The 13378-nt window shown below is 40.0% G+C and overlaps 1 protein-coding gene across 1 annotated transcript in view; it reads right to left on the reverse strand.

Moving 5' to 3' along the window:
• The window catches only part of ADAM12 (ADAM metallopeptidase domain 12), a 282924-nt gene that overhangs the window by 24752 nt on the left and 244794 nt on the right, over positions 1-13378 (reverse strand). Inside the window, exons 17-20 of the mRNA XM_067533368.1 lie at positions 10472-10580; positions 10179-10377; positions 6868-6945; positions 4351-4459 (exon numbers count right to left, since the gene is read on the reverse strand). Coding sequence (XP_067389469.1) covers positions 4351-4459; positions 6868-6945; positions 10179-10377; positions 10472-10580 — 495 coding nt within the window. The remainder of the gene's footprint in view (positions 1-4350; positions 4460-6867; positions 6946-10178; positions 10378-10471; positions 10581-13378) is intronic.

The raw sequence follows: 13378 nt of genomic DNA on the forward strand, positions 1-13378 counted from the left end.
AGAGTCTAATCTAGAGGTAACAAAGACATGAATCATGCCAGCAAGGTTTGCACCTAAGAGAAACAGTCACGATTTTGTGGTCAGGAAGATATGGAAAAAAGCTCTGCTAGATAGGACTGCTAGATGATCATCCAGCAGCAGCTGGGGATGCAATAATACTCTAGGACTGTAAGCTCTCAATGTATGGCATCCCTCACCCTCAGTAAAAGGTACAATTATAGGGCTTACAATGGCAATTTACTGGCATCATCTCAGTCTTAATTTGATTGAATTTCAGCCAGCTAGATTTGCAGCATGCCCCAACCTCACCTAGACACTGGCCAATGCAATTCACAGTATTGATTGTGTTGACTGACAGCGACAGAGCAGAGCGTCAGCAGCATATTCAAAGCACTTTAGCTAAGAATAACAGTAATAAATCTCTTTCTGATACTAAAAGCTAAATAAAATAAGTAAACCAAGATTAGACAATTACATTCATCTTTACGTAACGATTGTTAAATATTTAATGCTGCTACTTAATAAAGATATAGTGTGCTGAGCACACGGATTTAGTAAAAGTCAGCTGGGTAAAACCAGTTACTAAAGACAAATCAGGCCATATGTCACATTTAACTAAGATGAATGACTTTGTGTCCTTTATTGAGCTAATCCTTCTACAGTTTGATTTACAGATGTGCAAACTATTCAGATCATGAGTGTCAGGGAAGGAAAATTAGCTCCCCTAGCAATTTCTATATTTGTTTATTCCCAATACTACTGAATATGGCATGGTCATTTAGATGGCAAAAGTATCAATATATATAAAACTGCAGAAATTATTTTAGAAGTCACATTAAAGGGCTTCCTTCTAGAGTAGAGAATTGAATGATTGAGGATGCACTGTATTTGCTGCCCCCGTTATTGCTATGTATTGCAGCACATTCTACATGATATGTACAGTCAGTCACATTTTGTAGTTCTCTGCACTACTTAGCCATAGCAAGGGGAGTTAAAGAAGGAGGAATGTTAGAGCAAACCTGGAAAAATGAGAACATTTACACATTAGTAACTGTACTTGCTCACTTCTTGAGCATAGTTTCTTTGCTGTTTTGTCAGCTGTTTGGTGTTTGAATAAGATCTTTCACCCTCAGAACCCAGAATCTTCTTTCTGCTATGTCCTGCAGTGAAATCATAATGTCATGTTGTTGCCATGGAAATCATTGTGAGGTAACTAGTTCAGCATTTCAGTTCACTGCAGGATCCAGTATGTAGAGAATACAATCCAATTTACTTTTGAATAACAGCATTCATATGAAAAGAGCTCAGATTACTTCCTAGGAAATCACAGGCCATACATGCAAATGTGAGTAGACTATGGGCCTAATTCATCTGTCTCATATCAATCAGAACTCCATTGAAATCACTAAAGTTTTGGTACTCTGAAATGTCACTTGTATCTAAGCATTATCAAGCCCTATACAAGTTACAACATGTATCAAAAAATCTGTGTCTGGTCTGAGGAGAAATAGGATGCAATAGCAGTTCACGGATTGCTCATAGGGAAAATGAAGGCACAGGGTACAGGAAATATAAATATCTTCCATTATCAGCAAATTTGAGAAGAGCTTTTAAAAATGTGGAAGTTAAATGGATTTATGTTTAATTGTGATATATTCAGAAGTTTTCCCCACTACACAAGCCCCTTTTTAAAATCACAAAATCACATTTACTTACTTTTCTTGATTTTTCATATTCTGAGGTTCCGATTGTCAAAAGTGCATGCATGCAAATCAGTTAATAGCATGCATGAATGTCTGACCATGAGTGCACAGATCCCCTATTTGCACTTGTAACGACAGCAATTTCAGGCTTACATTAGGCACACAATTGTGGGTGTGACTTTGCATGTGCACACAGTACAAATACACTATTGCAAATCAGTCTCAATTCACAGAGTATAAAGCCAGGAGGATCACTGTAACCATCTCATCTGCCCATATAACACAGGCCATAGGACTTCCTTGAATTAATTTCTTTTTGAACAAGAGCCTACCTTTCAGAAAAACGTCCAATGTTGTTTTAAAAATGTAGTAGTGATAGAGAATCCACCACAACTCTTACTAAATTGTTCCAGTGGTTAATTATCTCACTGTTACAAATCTGCACTTTACCTCTAGTCTGAATGTGTCTAGTTTAAACTTCTAGCCATTGGATCTTGTTATATTATATCCTTGTGTGCCAGACTGAAAAGCACATTGTCAATTTTTTGTTCTTCAAGTAGGTACTTACAAACTGTGATCAAGCCATCCATTAACCTTCTCTTTGTTAAATTAAATAGATTGAGGTCTTTGAGTCTATCACGGTAAGACATGTTCTCCAATTCTCTAATCATTCTTGTGGCTCTGTTCTTAACCCTCTCCAATTTATCAGCGTCCTTCTTGAATTGTATACACCTGAACTGGATACAGTGTTCCAACAGCGGTTACACCAGTGCCAAATACCCCTACTTGAGATTCCTTGCTTATGCATCCAAGGATTGGATTAGCCCTTTTGTTCAAAGTCTCTCAGTAGGAGCTCATATACAGTTGATTATCTGCCATGATCCCCAAAGTCTATTTCTGACCTGGAAAGCAGTGACTCTGAGTCCCCCATTCTATAAATATGGCCTGCATTCTTTGTTTCTAGCTATATATATCTGACAGTGACGTACGGAGGGTCTCTGGTGCCCAGGGGCCAAGCCTATATTTGCGGCCCCCCCTCCCCAGACCCCATGCCCCCCACCCCCTGCAGGGCAGGAAGGGTCCTGACACTGCTCCCAGCTGCCCCAGGGAGTGGGGGGTCTGTACTTGCGGGGGGAGAGGGGATGTGAGGTGGAAGGGGTGCAAATGCAGGCTTGGCTCCACCCCGCACTTGGCGCATGGTGCCGGCCTCTCCCGCTGCAGCCTGGCGCCGGCTTGGATGGTGTGGCCTCACCGCCCTGGCCTGGGGAGTGGGGGCTGGGCCAGCCCTTCATGACGCACGGGGGGAGGCACTGAGGGGCGCCCCTCAGAGCCTCTTGCGCCCCCCACCAGCGCGAAGGGTTGGCCTGGCACGCCCCCCCCGCAGCTGAGATGAGGCGGCTGGGGAGGCTGGGCCAGACCTTCACGATTGGGGGAGGAGGGGGACACAGGAGCAGAAACAGGAGCAGCGCCCCTCAGTCTCCTGCGCTCTCCGTCCTTTGTGAAGGGTTGGGCCTGGTGCCCCACACTTACCCGCCACTCCAGCCCCACAGCCCAGTGCCAGCTTGAATGGGATGGCTTCACCCCTCAGCTTCCCCCTTGGTACGCCACCGACATTTGACCATCTTAAAATACACATGGTTTGCAAGTGATCCAGGTCATTTAGTAGCAGTGATCTGCCACCTTCACTACTTACCACTCCCCCAGTCTTTGTGTAATAAATGAATATTATTTTTCTTCCATGTCATTGATAAAAATGTTAAATAGCGTAGAACCCAGCCCCAGAGCTTCCTGCAGCAGGGGGCGGTATCTAGAGGTGGATCGGATTTCCCCCCAAGAGCAGCCATGCTGGGGAAGAGCAAAGCCTGTCGCTCCCCAGCCTGGATGGGACTAGCAGCTAGGAGCCCCCGGCTGCAGCTCTCCCAGCAGCACAGGGGAGATCAGATCCACCTCCATCTCCGGGAACCTCCTGCAGCTGCAGGAAGCTCTGTGACAGCTGCCTTCAAAGCTGGTCTCTGAAGGCAGCACAGAAGTGAGAGTTGCAATCCTGTGACTCCCGTACAGTGGCTTTGGGACCCTGCACAACTCATTTTGGGTTGGGACCCCCAGGGTTACACCACCATGAAATTTCAAATGTAAACATTTGAAAATGTGAAAATGACTAATTTTTAAATCCCCTGGCTGTGAAATTGACCAGACTGGACCATAAGTTTGGTAGGGCCCAGTAATATGATAGAGAGACTAATGAATACTTGGGAGCTGTTACAGAGTACACTTTTAGCCCTTATGGCAATTGAAAGGTTAAGTAACTTGCTCGTATCCACACTCTGAGTTAGGGTTAAAACTCAAGAGTTCCTGGTTCCTAATCTTGTGCGCACAGCAATATACCATGGACCCACATCCCAGAACTACCTAACTGGACAGTGTACTTTTAAAAACAAACAGAATCTCTGGGCTGTTGTGTTCTTAATTGCTACAAACAGCTGGCAGTGTTTTTGCTTCACTAAATTTTAATTGGTACCAATTCGTTTGGACTAGCTTGCCCAATTTATTGACAGTTTTGCAATCTCAGTACATATTTTCAATAAAAACCTTTTTGGATTTTCACTTTCTACCATGAAATGACAGGAAAGCATCAGCTATTACTAACCTGGTTGTCTAGTTGGTCCACTGTCCATACTGCCACCAAACCCTGGCTTGTCACAATGGGGAGGGGCCCAGTCAGCCTCACAGTGACAATTTTTTTTATTGTTACAGACCTTCAAAATAAAATGACGACAAATGAAGGAACATTAAAAATTATTCCAGGCAGCTCATATTGACTCGTATCAAACGATAGGAGCTTTCACTCAAACAGTGGTAGCTGCACGAGGAATAAAGCTCATGTTACAACAGGGACACGTCCGAGTCATTTTGCTACCACAACCTCAATTACATACAGTTACTTACACATGTATGTCCTAACCTCAATCACTATTCACATATCGCAGGTAATCACTTGAACAGTAAGTGCCATCTAGTACCTCTATTGGAACTATAAACCTCAGAGCATCCAAGAGGAGTGGTGTTCATCTTCAGCCATCTAAATTAAATGAATTAAATTAGTGTCTCCCTTTCTCCTCTCCAACAAGAGTTCTCACAACTCCTGCTCCTTCTCCCTTGAAAGGAACAAGATTCTTCTCACCTTCCTAATGCTTCAACAATGCCTGAGCAGCTTGCTTCTTGGTCCCAGTCCTAACCTACCTGTGCTGGACTGCATACTGATTCTGCCACTTCTCAGTCTCAGGTCTAAGGGTGACCAACATTCCCAGCCAAAGGGAGGGGACAGAACTGGAAGCAGGATGGAGGTTGGTCACACTGGGTATGCAGGTGGGAGGAAGAGGGATTTTGGCAGATGAGTGGGATGGTGCAAGTTGGGCATCTCTGAAGAGACCTGACCTGCCCTAGGTTTCTGTGACCAGAAACTTTTCTCCTTGATACTAGATTTGCATGGCTTGAAAAAAGATACATGTACCAAGGGTTCTACTTGCTTAGCCTAGACTTAGGCAGAGGTAGCAGCATATGGCTCACTCAGGGAATGCTTCCTATAGCATGAGGGAGCACCCAGGAACAGACCCAATAGGGTAATTACAGCCTGTTCCCTTTGCACAAGGGAAGAAGAGCTAATGGGATCCCAGTGCTTTATTTTTGGGAGAGATTCTAAAAATAAACCTTCAGCTCTGCAATGAAGGGCTAGCCCTTCAGTCCTTGCACAAGGGAAGACCCCTCCCTCCCATCCAAATGAGGTGCTGCCAGGATTTAAGCAGCGGCTAATGATGCACCTTTTGCCATCATGGTGTGATTTAATGAGATAAACATTGTGCTGCACAGGGCTAAGCAAGGCAGAGTTATCCTTTAGCACTCACACTCTTGCCCTTATGGCAAGTTGCCAATGGGGTCCTTAGTCCTACTAACATTGATCATCACTGCTCTACAGGAACCTTTGCCATGGGAAAACTTGACAATTGATTAATCAGTTGAATCCTGCTTAAGACAGTCTAGTTAGGTCACATAACCTCTCAAGATGCTTTTTCTAAGGAAGCCAATTTGCATGTTTTCAGTAAGGCAGTATTTTGGGGAGTCTGCATGGTTCCATGAAAATAATCATTTACTCAGCCTTAGCTTCTTTTCACACTAGGTTTAAAGGAAATAATTCCAGATTCATGTAAAACATTACAACTGATTTGTTTTCCACATACAGTTAAAAATATCATTTATGTTACACTAATTTATAAATTAAAGCTCTCTAGGGATTACCATCTACAACTCTGCAAATTCTTGTTTTGCTGCTTGGAAGTCACCATACGTTCTCCATAGCATTGACATACAAATGTCAATTTTAAGTCGATGTATACCTCCACATCCTGACAAGTTATATTGTCATTGACACTGCAAATCTTTTCAAACACAATAAGCTATAATGTTATCTGTTAATTATAAAAGGGATATGTAGTTTCATATAGCTCTTGAAGAATTATTTCTGTTGGCATCGGTTTTCATGGAAACAAATGAACCAGTCGTGCAGCAAATCAAGATTAAAATGATGCAATTTGAAATAATTAATACCTTCATGAAAAATAAATTGTTTAAAAACATTTGGGTGCTCTTTATCCCTAAAAAGGCTTGTGAAATGAAATAGGTTATCATCACTTGTTAAAATCTATTGCATGTTATTTTCATATACTGTAGTCAGCATGGTTTTGCTTTTTTTTTTCTTTTTTTAAATTCTTTTGGAAGCGCTTTTTGAAAAATCTTAGTTCAGATGCATACTATAATTCACTGCTGGGCCCACAGAGAAACAACTTGTTTGAAATGTTAATAGGAAATTCTTCATGAAGGAAGGGCAGGCTTAAAATCACTTTGAAGATGACACAATTTCTTTTCATCACAATGTTAATTTTAAAAAAGATAAATTACATGATCAAATTTTTCTTTGTTAAATAAAAATCACATTTCATTTCTCACACTATGTAAAGGGCACTGAAAATTGATATCTTTAGAGGGAAATGTTGAAAAGACTGACTGATATATTACAAAGAATCATAGATTCCAAAGCTGTTACAAATGAATGATTTATTGCTCAACTGGGCATTGACTGACTGTAAAAAATTGTTTCTGTAATGCTTACTCCGCGTCCAAGGCATTTTGTTGCACATTCATGAACACCAAATATACTAGTATTTTGACACCGGCGATTAAGACAGATCTGCAAAATGAAAAAGAACAGCTTTAATATTGCTGAAGAAAACATACCTAGGGTACACACAGCAAACTGTATTACATCCTTACAACTGCATTTGTTCATCTATCAGTTTTCCAGTAGCAACTATAGTGATTTGCCAATGCAGCAACTGATTTCACACCAGTAGAGTTATTCCTGATTTACAGAAGTTTAAGAAAGTTCAGAATCAGGCCCTGTGGCCCAGTTTTTTTTAAAGGTATTTAGGTGTTGCTGCACTTAGTGTTGCAATGCCTAACTGATTCAGGAGCCAAAGTTTAATTTTCAAAAGGGATTTAGGCACTTATGCACCAAGCATTGGCAGTCAATTGGACTTGGGCTTCTACATGCCTAAATCACTTTTGAAAACAAGACTGAGTTTCCAAATTGGTTAGGCATTCCAACGCTGAGTGCAGCAATGCCTAAATACCTTTAAAAAGCTGGGCCTATGTCCTTTATATCATCATTCTTGTAAATCCTTTCCCAATCCACATTCCATCCCAGGACTAGCATCCAGGGTATTGCAAGACTGAATCTCAGATATATCTGATACCAAAGGCTATATCCTGAGTGATTGTAAATCTACACTGACTTCAATGAAGCTACACCAGTTTACACTAAGTGATGATCTGGCTCTTAGTCTTTGCAATAGAACAGCTTTAAAACACTCTATTATTTATATACTTGAGTTCTTATTCTTCTAGAACTATGAATGTGCCAAACCCAATTCTTTCATGTACTTGAACTGGTTGTATTAAAATCCTCATAAGCCAACAGACCACTTCTTGAATTAAAAGGTCAGATCCTCTGATGGTATAAACTTCCATAGCTCAATTTACATGATTACATTGATTTACACCAATGGAGGAGATGGCCCAGGATGTCTGGAAATTCTTGAATATTTTCAAGAGAACACTGATAAATATTTGGGAGGGGGCGGGGGAGCTAATTTCAGTTCATGTGATAAATCTAAACCAGTCTAACAGTGAATTTTTTGAAGCTAAATTCTTTTTGAAATCAACTATAAATAGAGTTGCATACTAGGTAAAAGAATCATCTGACAGTAAATTACAAATTAGCATTAGCCTAGGGGTAAAGCTTTTACTCTTTTGTTAAGTGGAAATTAACAAATATAGAGTGGCACATAATCAAATGCACAGTTCTTTCTTTTGCAATTATTATGGAGAGTTAACTTCACTCTTCCGACACATCTGAAGATTGGGATAATGCAAGATTAACACCATCTAATAAAAGCACTAACCAATACAAATTGAAATGACTGATGTAACTGATGGTAATGAAAAGTTATCCAATTCAAACTGAAAAAATATATTAAGACTGGAATGACTGTTACTATGCTAGGTCAATAATAAAAAGCCAGTGTATAAATTCTGCTCTCCTTGAACTCTGTAGTGCAGTTTGGTAGGATTACAAGGCAGTCACAATAATTAGCAGCAGGCTGGGAAAAAGTGATGGCAGTAGACAAAAGGGATGCCTAATCAGGGCAGTTATCCCTGGGAAGGGGAGGGGGGAGAAAAATGGGAAGCAAATTCGAGTGAATTGGCATCAACATGCATGCATGTAGTGAATATGCTCTGATTACAGCAGTATTCACAATTCAGATATTCAGAGTCCACTAGCACAGAGAATTCTGATAACATTAAAATGGCTGCATTTCAAACTATATCTTCAGCATAAAAAAATCAAGAATATTTACATTCATATTCTGAATCCCTAATACAAATGTGGTAATATCTTGAAAGTAAAACATATACTTTCATAAGTATTAGGCTGTATATTCCATAGTGTGTGTGTATGTGTACAGTTAAACATATTAGATATTCACTACTGAACTGGAATGGGGGGACTTTCTACCACTGGATTCCTCACTAGTTTTCTCTTTGAAAAGACATTTTATAGGCTATTTTATAACAGAATTATTTTAAAACATTTTAGGGGGCTGTTTTCTTGTAAAATAGCTTTTGCAGTCATAATTAGGACATGTTTTAAATCTGTTGCCAATATACCTAACAAATGAAACAACTCAGCAAAATTCAAGCATTTGAATATCTGAATGGTTTTATTTTAACTTACCCAAACTTTTCAAGCCTCTTTCCCTTTTTCCTCTCTGTCCACAACCTTCCAATAGCATATCTACCCTCTCCTCTTCAGTAGTTCCTGGCTTCCCTTCTTCCCTCCCCCCAAAAAACTCACAGCCCTCTAATGCCCCAGGGCTCTTCTCTTTCCCCATTGCACCTCTCTGCTCTTTTCCCCTCCAGCCAAAACTGTGGATGTGGTGCCAAGATGGAAACTGTACTACAAAAATGCAAGCAATTAGCAATGCTTGCAAAGTGTGTATTGTGTGAGTAAAAATCAGTTTTGGTGGCTGCACAACAATTGGTTTACGTTTTCCTTTAAGCTGAAAGGCCATTCTTTGCAGGCAGAAGCTGCCTTTCTTCTTAGCAATTGCCTCAATTTCAATAAACAGCTTTTTCTGCAAGTGAAAAATGGAAGAGTGAATCATCATTAGCAAAATCTCATGAACATATTATGAGGCTAGTGTTGAGGCTAATTAGAATTTTGCAAATACACCAGGAAACTCCATGGACTCTGAAAGTTTTGGGTATTGGTATGAAAATTCATAGACATTTATGTTTTGCATCTTATGTTTCATTAAACACAAACTGGAAGCTCTGAATGGGTCTAAGGGACATTCAAGAAGTACTGGGTACACTATGTAAATCTTTTGATCCAATTAATGAATCCTGTACAATCGTGTAAACAACAAATCCTGAATCAAGACAACATGTAAACCTGTCTAATTACAACCCTAATATTTGGGTATAATTCCCAATAATAAATATACTTAGCCAGGTTTTCAGTAGTTGGCCTTTATTTTGGCTTCTGGAATTATTTTCCAGAAAGAAATATCACTGCTACTTGTACAATAAGTACTTGGCTGTGCTCATAAATCATATGTCTAAGTGATTTACATTCTACCTGCAAAACTGTGGGTTCAAAAACAGAAGCCAAGTGAAGGAGCAGGTGAAAATCTGACTTAGTATGAGAGTGTGAAAGACAGTGAGAAATCACCTTTTTTTTTGAACAAAAAAGTAAGTGACACTTGGCTTAGTACACAGATATTTGAAACACAAAGATAGTAAAATTTTACATTTATACATTGAGAATTGGCTGCTTGGAAAGTATTTTTTTAACCTTACTTTTCCATCTTCACATTTTGTGCCTGCCAAAACGAGACCAGGATCAGGCATATCATCCCCCAAGTATACATGGGTACCACGACACAGAATCTTGCCTCCTTCCTGCAGCGGGATATTTGTTTCTATGGAAACAGCATTGGTACCAATTACAGGTCGATTTGCTCCCCCTTGACACTGAATTTTTCCACATTTAGCATCTCTGAAGGGAAAAATGATTTCAACAATTTTAAAGATATCAAAAAACGGCAGCAATGTGTTGCAATGTCAGTTCTGGGTGCCAAGAGAGACCCTACCTGGGTTCACATTTAGCAAAGGAACTTTTGGAGTCCTTGCCACAGTTGCCATAAGGATCACCTGCAGAATTGACTCTCTCAAAGCAGATCCCAGGGGCGGGTTTAGCACCTGAAACAAAAACAAATCCGTACTTTCATCAGATGCTGTGGTTTTAATCATTTTCTGTGAGCTCCACTGGTGTTTTAGCTGAAGTTAAGATGTGGCCTGCATATTCACAAAGCACATCAAAACAGTTGTGCTTGCTCAGCTTGCTAACTGAGCAACCTGAATGAATGGGTTGTCCACAGCTGGTGGTCTTTCTTTGGCTAGGCTAATTGATAAACATGTCAGGCTTAATTCTCCTTTAAAAATTCTAGATGGCGTCCTTCATGTATTCTCCTAGGACATAAAAGTTGTAACTAGCTTTGCTAAGAAAGATACTGAATAGTTTGTCAGTTGGCTCCCTTCCCTTCAGAGTAGCTAAGTGAACACCTAAGAGCGAAAGCAGGGGTAATCAATGGACCAAATCTGGACCGCCAGACGCTTTGAACAGACCCCAAAAACTTATTTACTTGTTGCATTTTTTTTATTATTATTATTATTTTCTCTGGAGTCTGGACCTTGACTACACCTAATGAGGTAATAGAGCTAGGAGAGACTATGAAGCTACATGACATCTGCACCTTATTACACTAGCCTTTTTAATGTAAAAATTGTCCAACACCAGTGCCGCGTTACTGGTGACAGCAAGGAGAATCCACCACTGCTCTTGATAGTTTGTTTCAATGGTAATTGCTCTCACTGTTAAACATTCATGCTTTATACCCAAGTTGAATGTCTGGCTTTAACTTCCAGCAATTTGGTTCCTGTTACACCTTTATCTGCCAGGTTAAACAGGTTTAGTACCTGACATTTTCTCCTCCCCATAGAGGTACTTATACACCATATGCAAGTCATTGCTGGCATTCCAAGCACCAGGCCTTGCTCTGAGAAGAGTTAGATGACACAGTGGTTAAAGTTCAAGCAGATGCCTAGACCTCTGCTTGCACCAGCAATTATACCACTGATAGCACTGATGTAGCTGTGCCAGTGGGACTTCAGAAAAAAGGTCCTCATGTAGAATATAGTCGCCAAGTGTTGGGCTTTTGTCTAGATCAGGACAATTAAAAATTAAAACAAAATGATTTGGAAACCGATAGGCTGAGAATATTACAATTTTAGCACATGTCCCTGATCCTTAACAACAGAAGCAGAATCCCCTAGTGAGCATTACAGTTGCCAAATGCTTTTAGCTGTTTCCAAGTGTGTGTATATAGGAAAGATCCTGCAGGTTTTTTAACCTTCCTCTTTTTAAAGTTTTTAATAAAAAATAATCCATACTCTTGGAGAATACAATTAAACATGATAAAAAAAAGTTACAGTTAGCGTGAATCTTTTCACTAACAATGCAAAGATTCAATCCTCAATTAATTACCTACATTTCACAGTCAGAAGCTTGACTAATAGAATATCCTTAACCAAACAGCAAGCTAATGCTACAATGGACAAAATGTTCAATCTTAAAGAGAGGTTTTGGATGACTTTCTCACCTGCCCCTAACTTTTTACATATTGAAACTGGAAAGCTCAGAAAATAGGGCATAGAAGGAACAAAATATGAGCTGCTGCTCTCCTGGAGAGTGGGACAAGAGCCTGAAATTCTTTGAATGATTACTATCAAACTTGCTGAGTTCAGGGTACTTCTAAAACTTGGGATTATTAAAAAGGATTCACATGGGATCCTTGCACTTTTTTCAGAAAACCACAGGCAATAATCATAAATTGACTGGAGCATCTATAAAAAGAAACTACTCAGAATGCCAAAATGTGAATTTCACTTTTTATGTGAAGTTTCCTTCTTGACTTTCCATTGAGGGCTAATGGCTATTCAGCATCAGACTAATGGTAAAATATGCACAAGCTATGACTGTTTTTTGAGAGGGAAAGTGCAATGGGGAAGAAGAGGAGATAAGCTAAAAGATCAAGTAAACCTAACTCCTTTTTCACTGACATCTGCACAGACCTAATTATTTAGCCCAGCTTTCCTACCTGACCTAAGGAATGCAGCACTGAATAGATCTTCTGGTCTCTTCTTCTCAGCTGGGAAACCTCTTACACAGTATGTTACATTACTACAGTAATGAACACTTCCCCTGAGAGTGTATCAATATAATGCTTCCCTCTGACAGACCAAAGTACAGATATGTTAGCACCAGACTTGGGTTCAGAAGAGCAAAAGCATTGCTTGCATACATGTGCCTGCACTGACTCAAGTCAGACCAGCAATAAAGGATAATTAAGTCAATGGTCATTACTTGAATGAAGAGCTGGATGAAGGAGCAGGACACACTGAGGTATATTTTTATTTTCCTGACAGCACCTTTAGAGTGGGACACCCATCTTTATTTTTAAATGTGGAAGCAGCCAGCATGTTGAAGATGACAAAAGAGGCCTTGCAGGACAGGGAACAGATTTGTCTCTTCTTGCTCAGCAGGAACGTTCAACTCCAACTGATGTTATTTGTTAAGAGAATAGACCTTTTAGAGGACAGAAAGTCCATTCCTTCCATGCTTTGAGCACTCTGCATGTAACAGCATCTGACTCCCAATGATCAACTGTAGTCTGGAAACCAAAGCCTAACTCTAAATTTCTATTTCCTACTTGAAAGCACAACATATATTGGCTTGGGATTCAGATGGCTGCAGCCTTCTCCAGATTGGCCTTTTTACCAGCTTTGGATTTTTTATAGCTGCAAATGTATACATGTAGAAGGAAAGTGAACAGATGGAGCTACTGGGTTAAAAGAAAGATTTCAAGGGACATGTAAGGAAGAAAATCATAATATTGTGTTTCTTGAGGAAACCCATTTATCACAATTTCAGTACACAA

Source organism: Emydura macquarii, unplaced genomic scaffold (assembly GCF_026122565.2).
Source record: "Emydura macquarii macquarii isolate MOO-44397 ecotype Brisbane River unplaced genomic scaffold, CSIRO-AGI_Emac_v2 contig_3343, whole genome shotgun sequence".
Taxonomy (NCBI): Eukaryota; Metazoa; Chordata; order Testudines; family Chelidae; genus Emydura; species Emydura macquarii.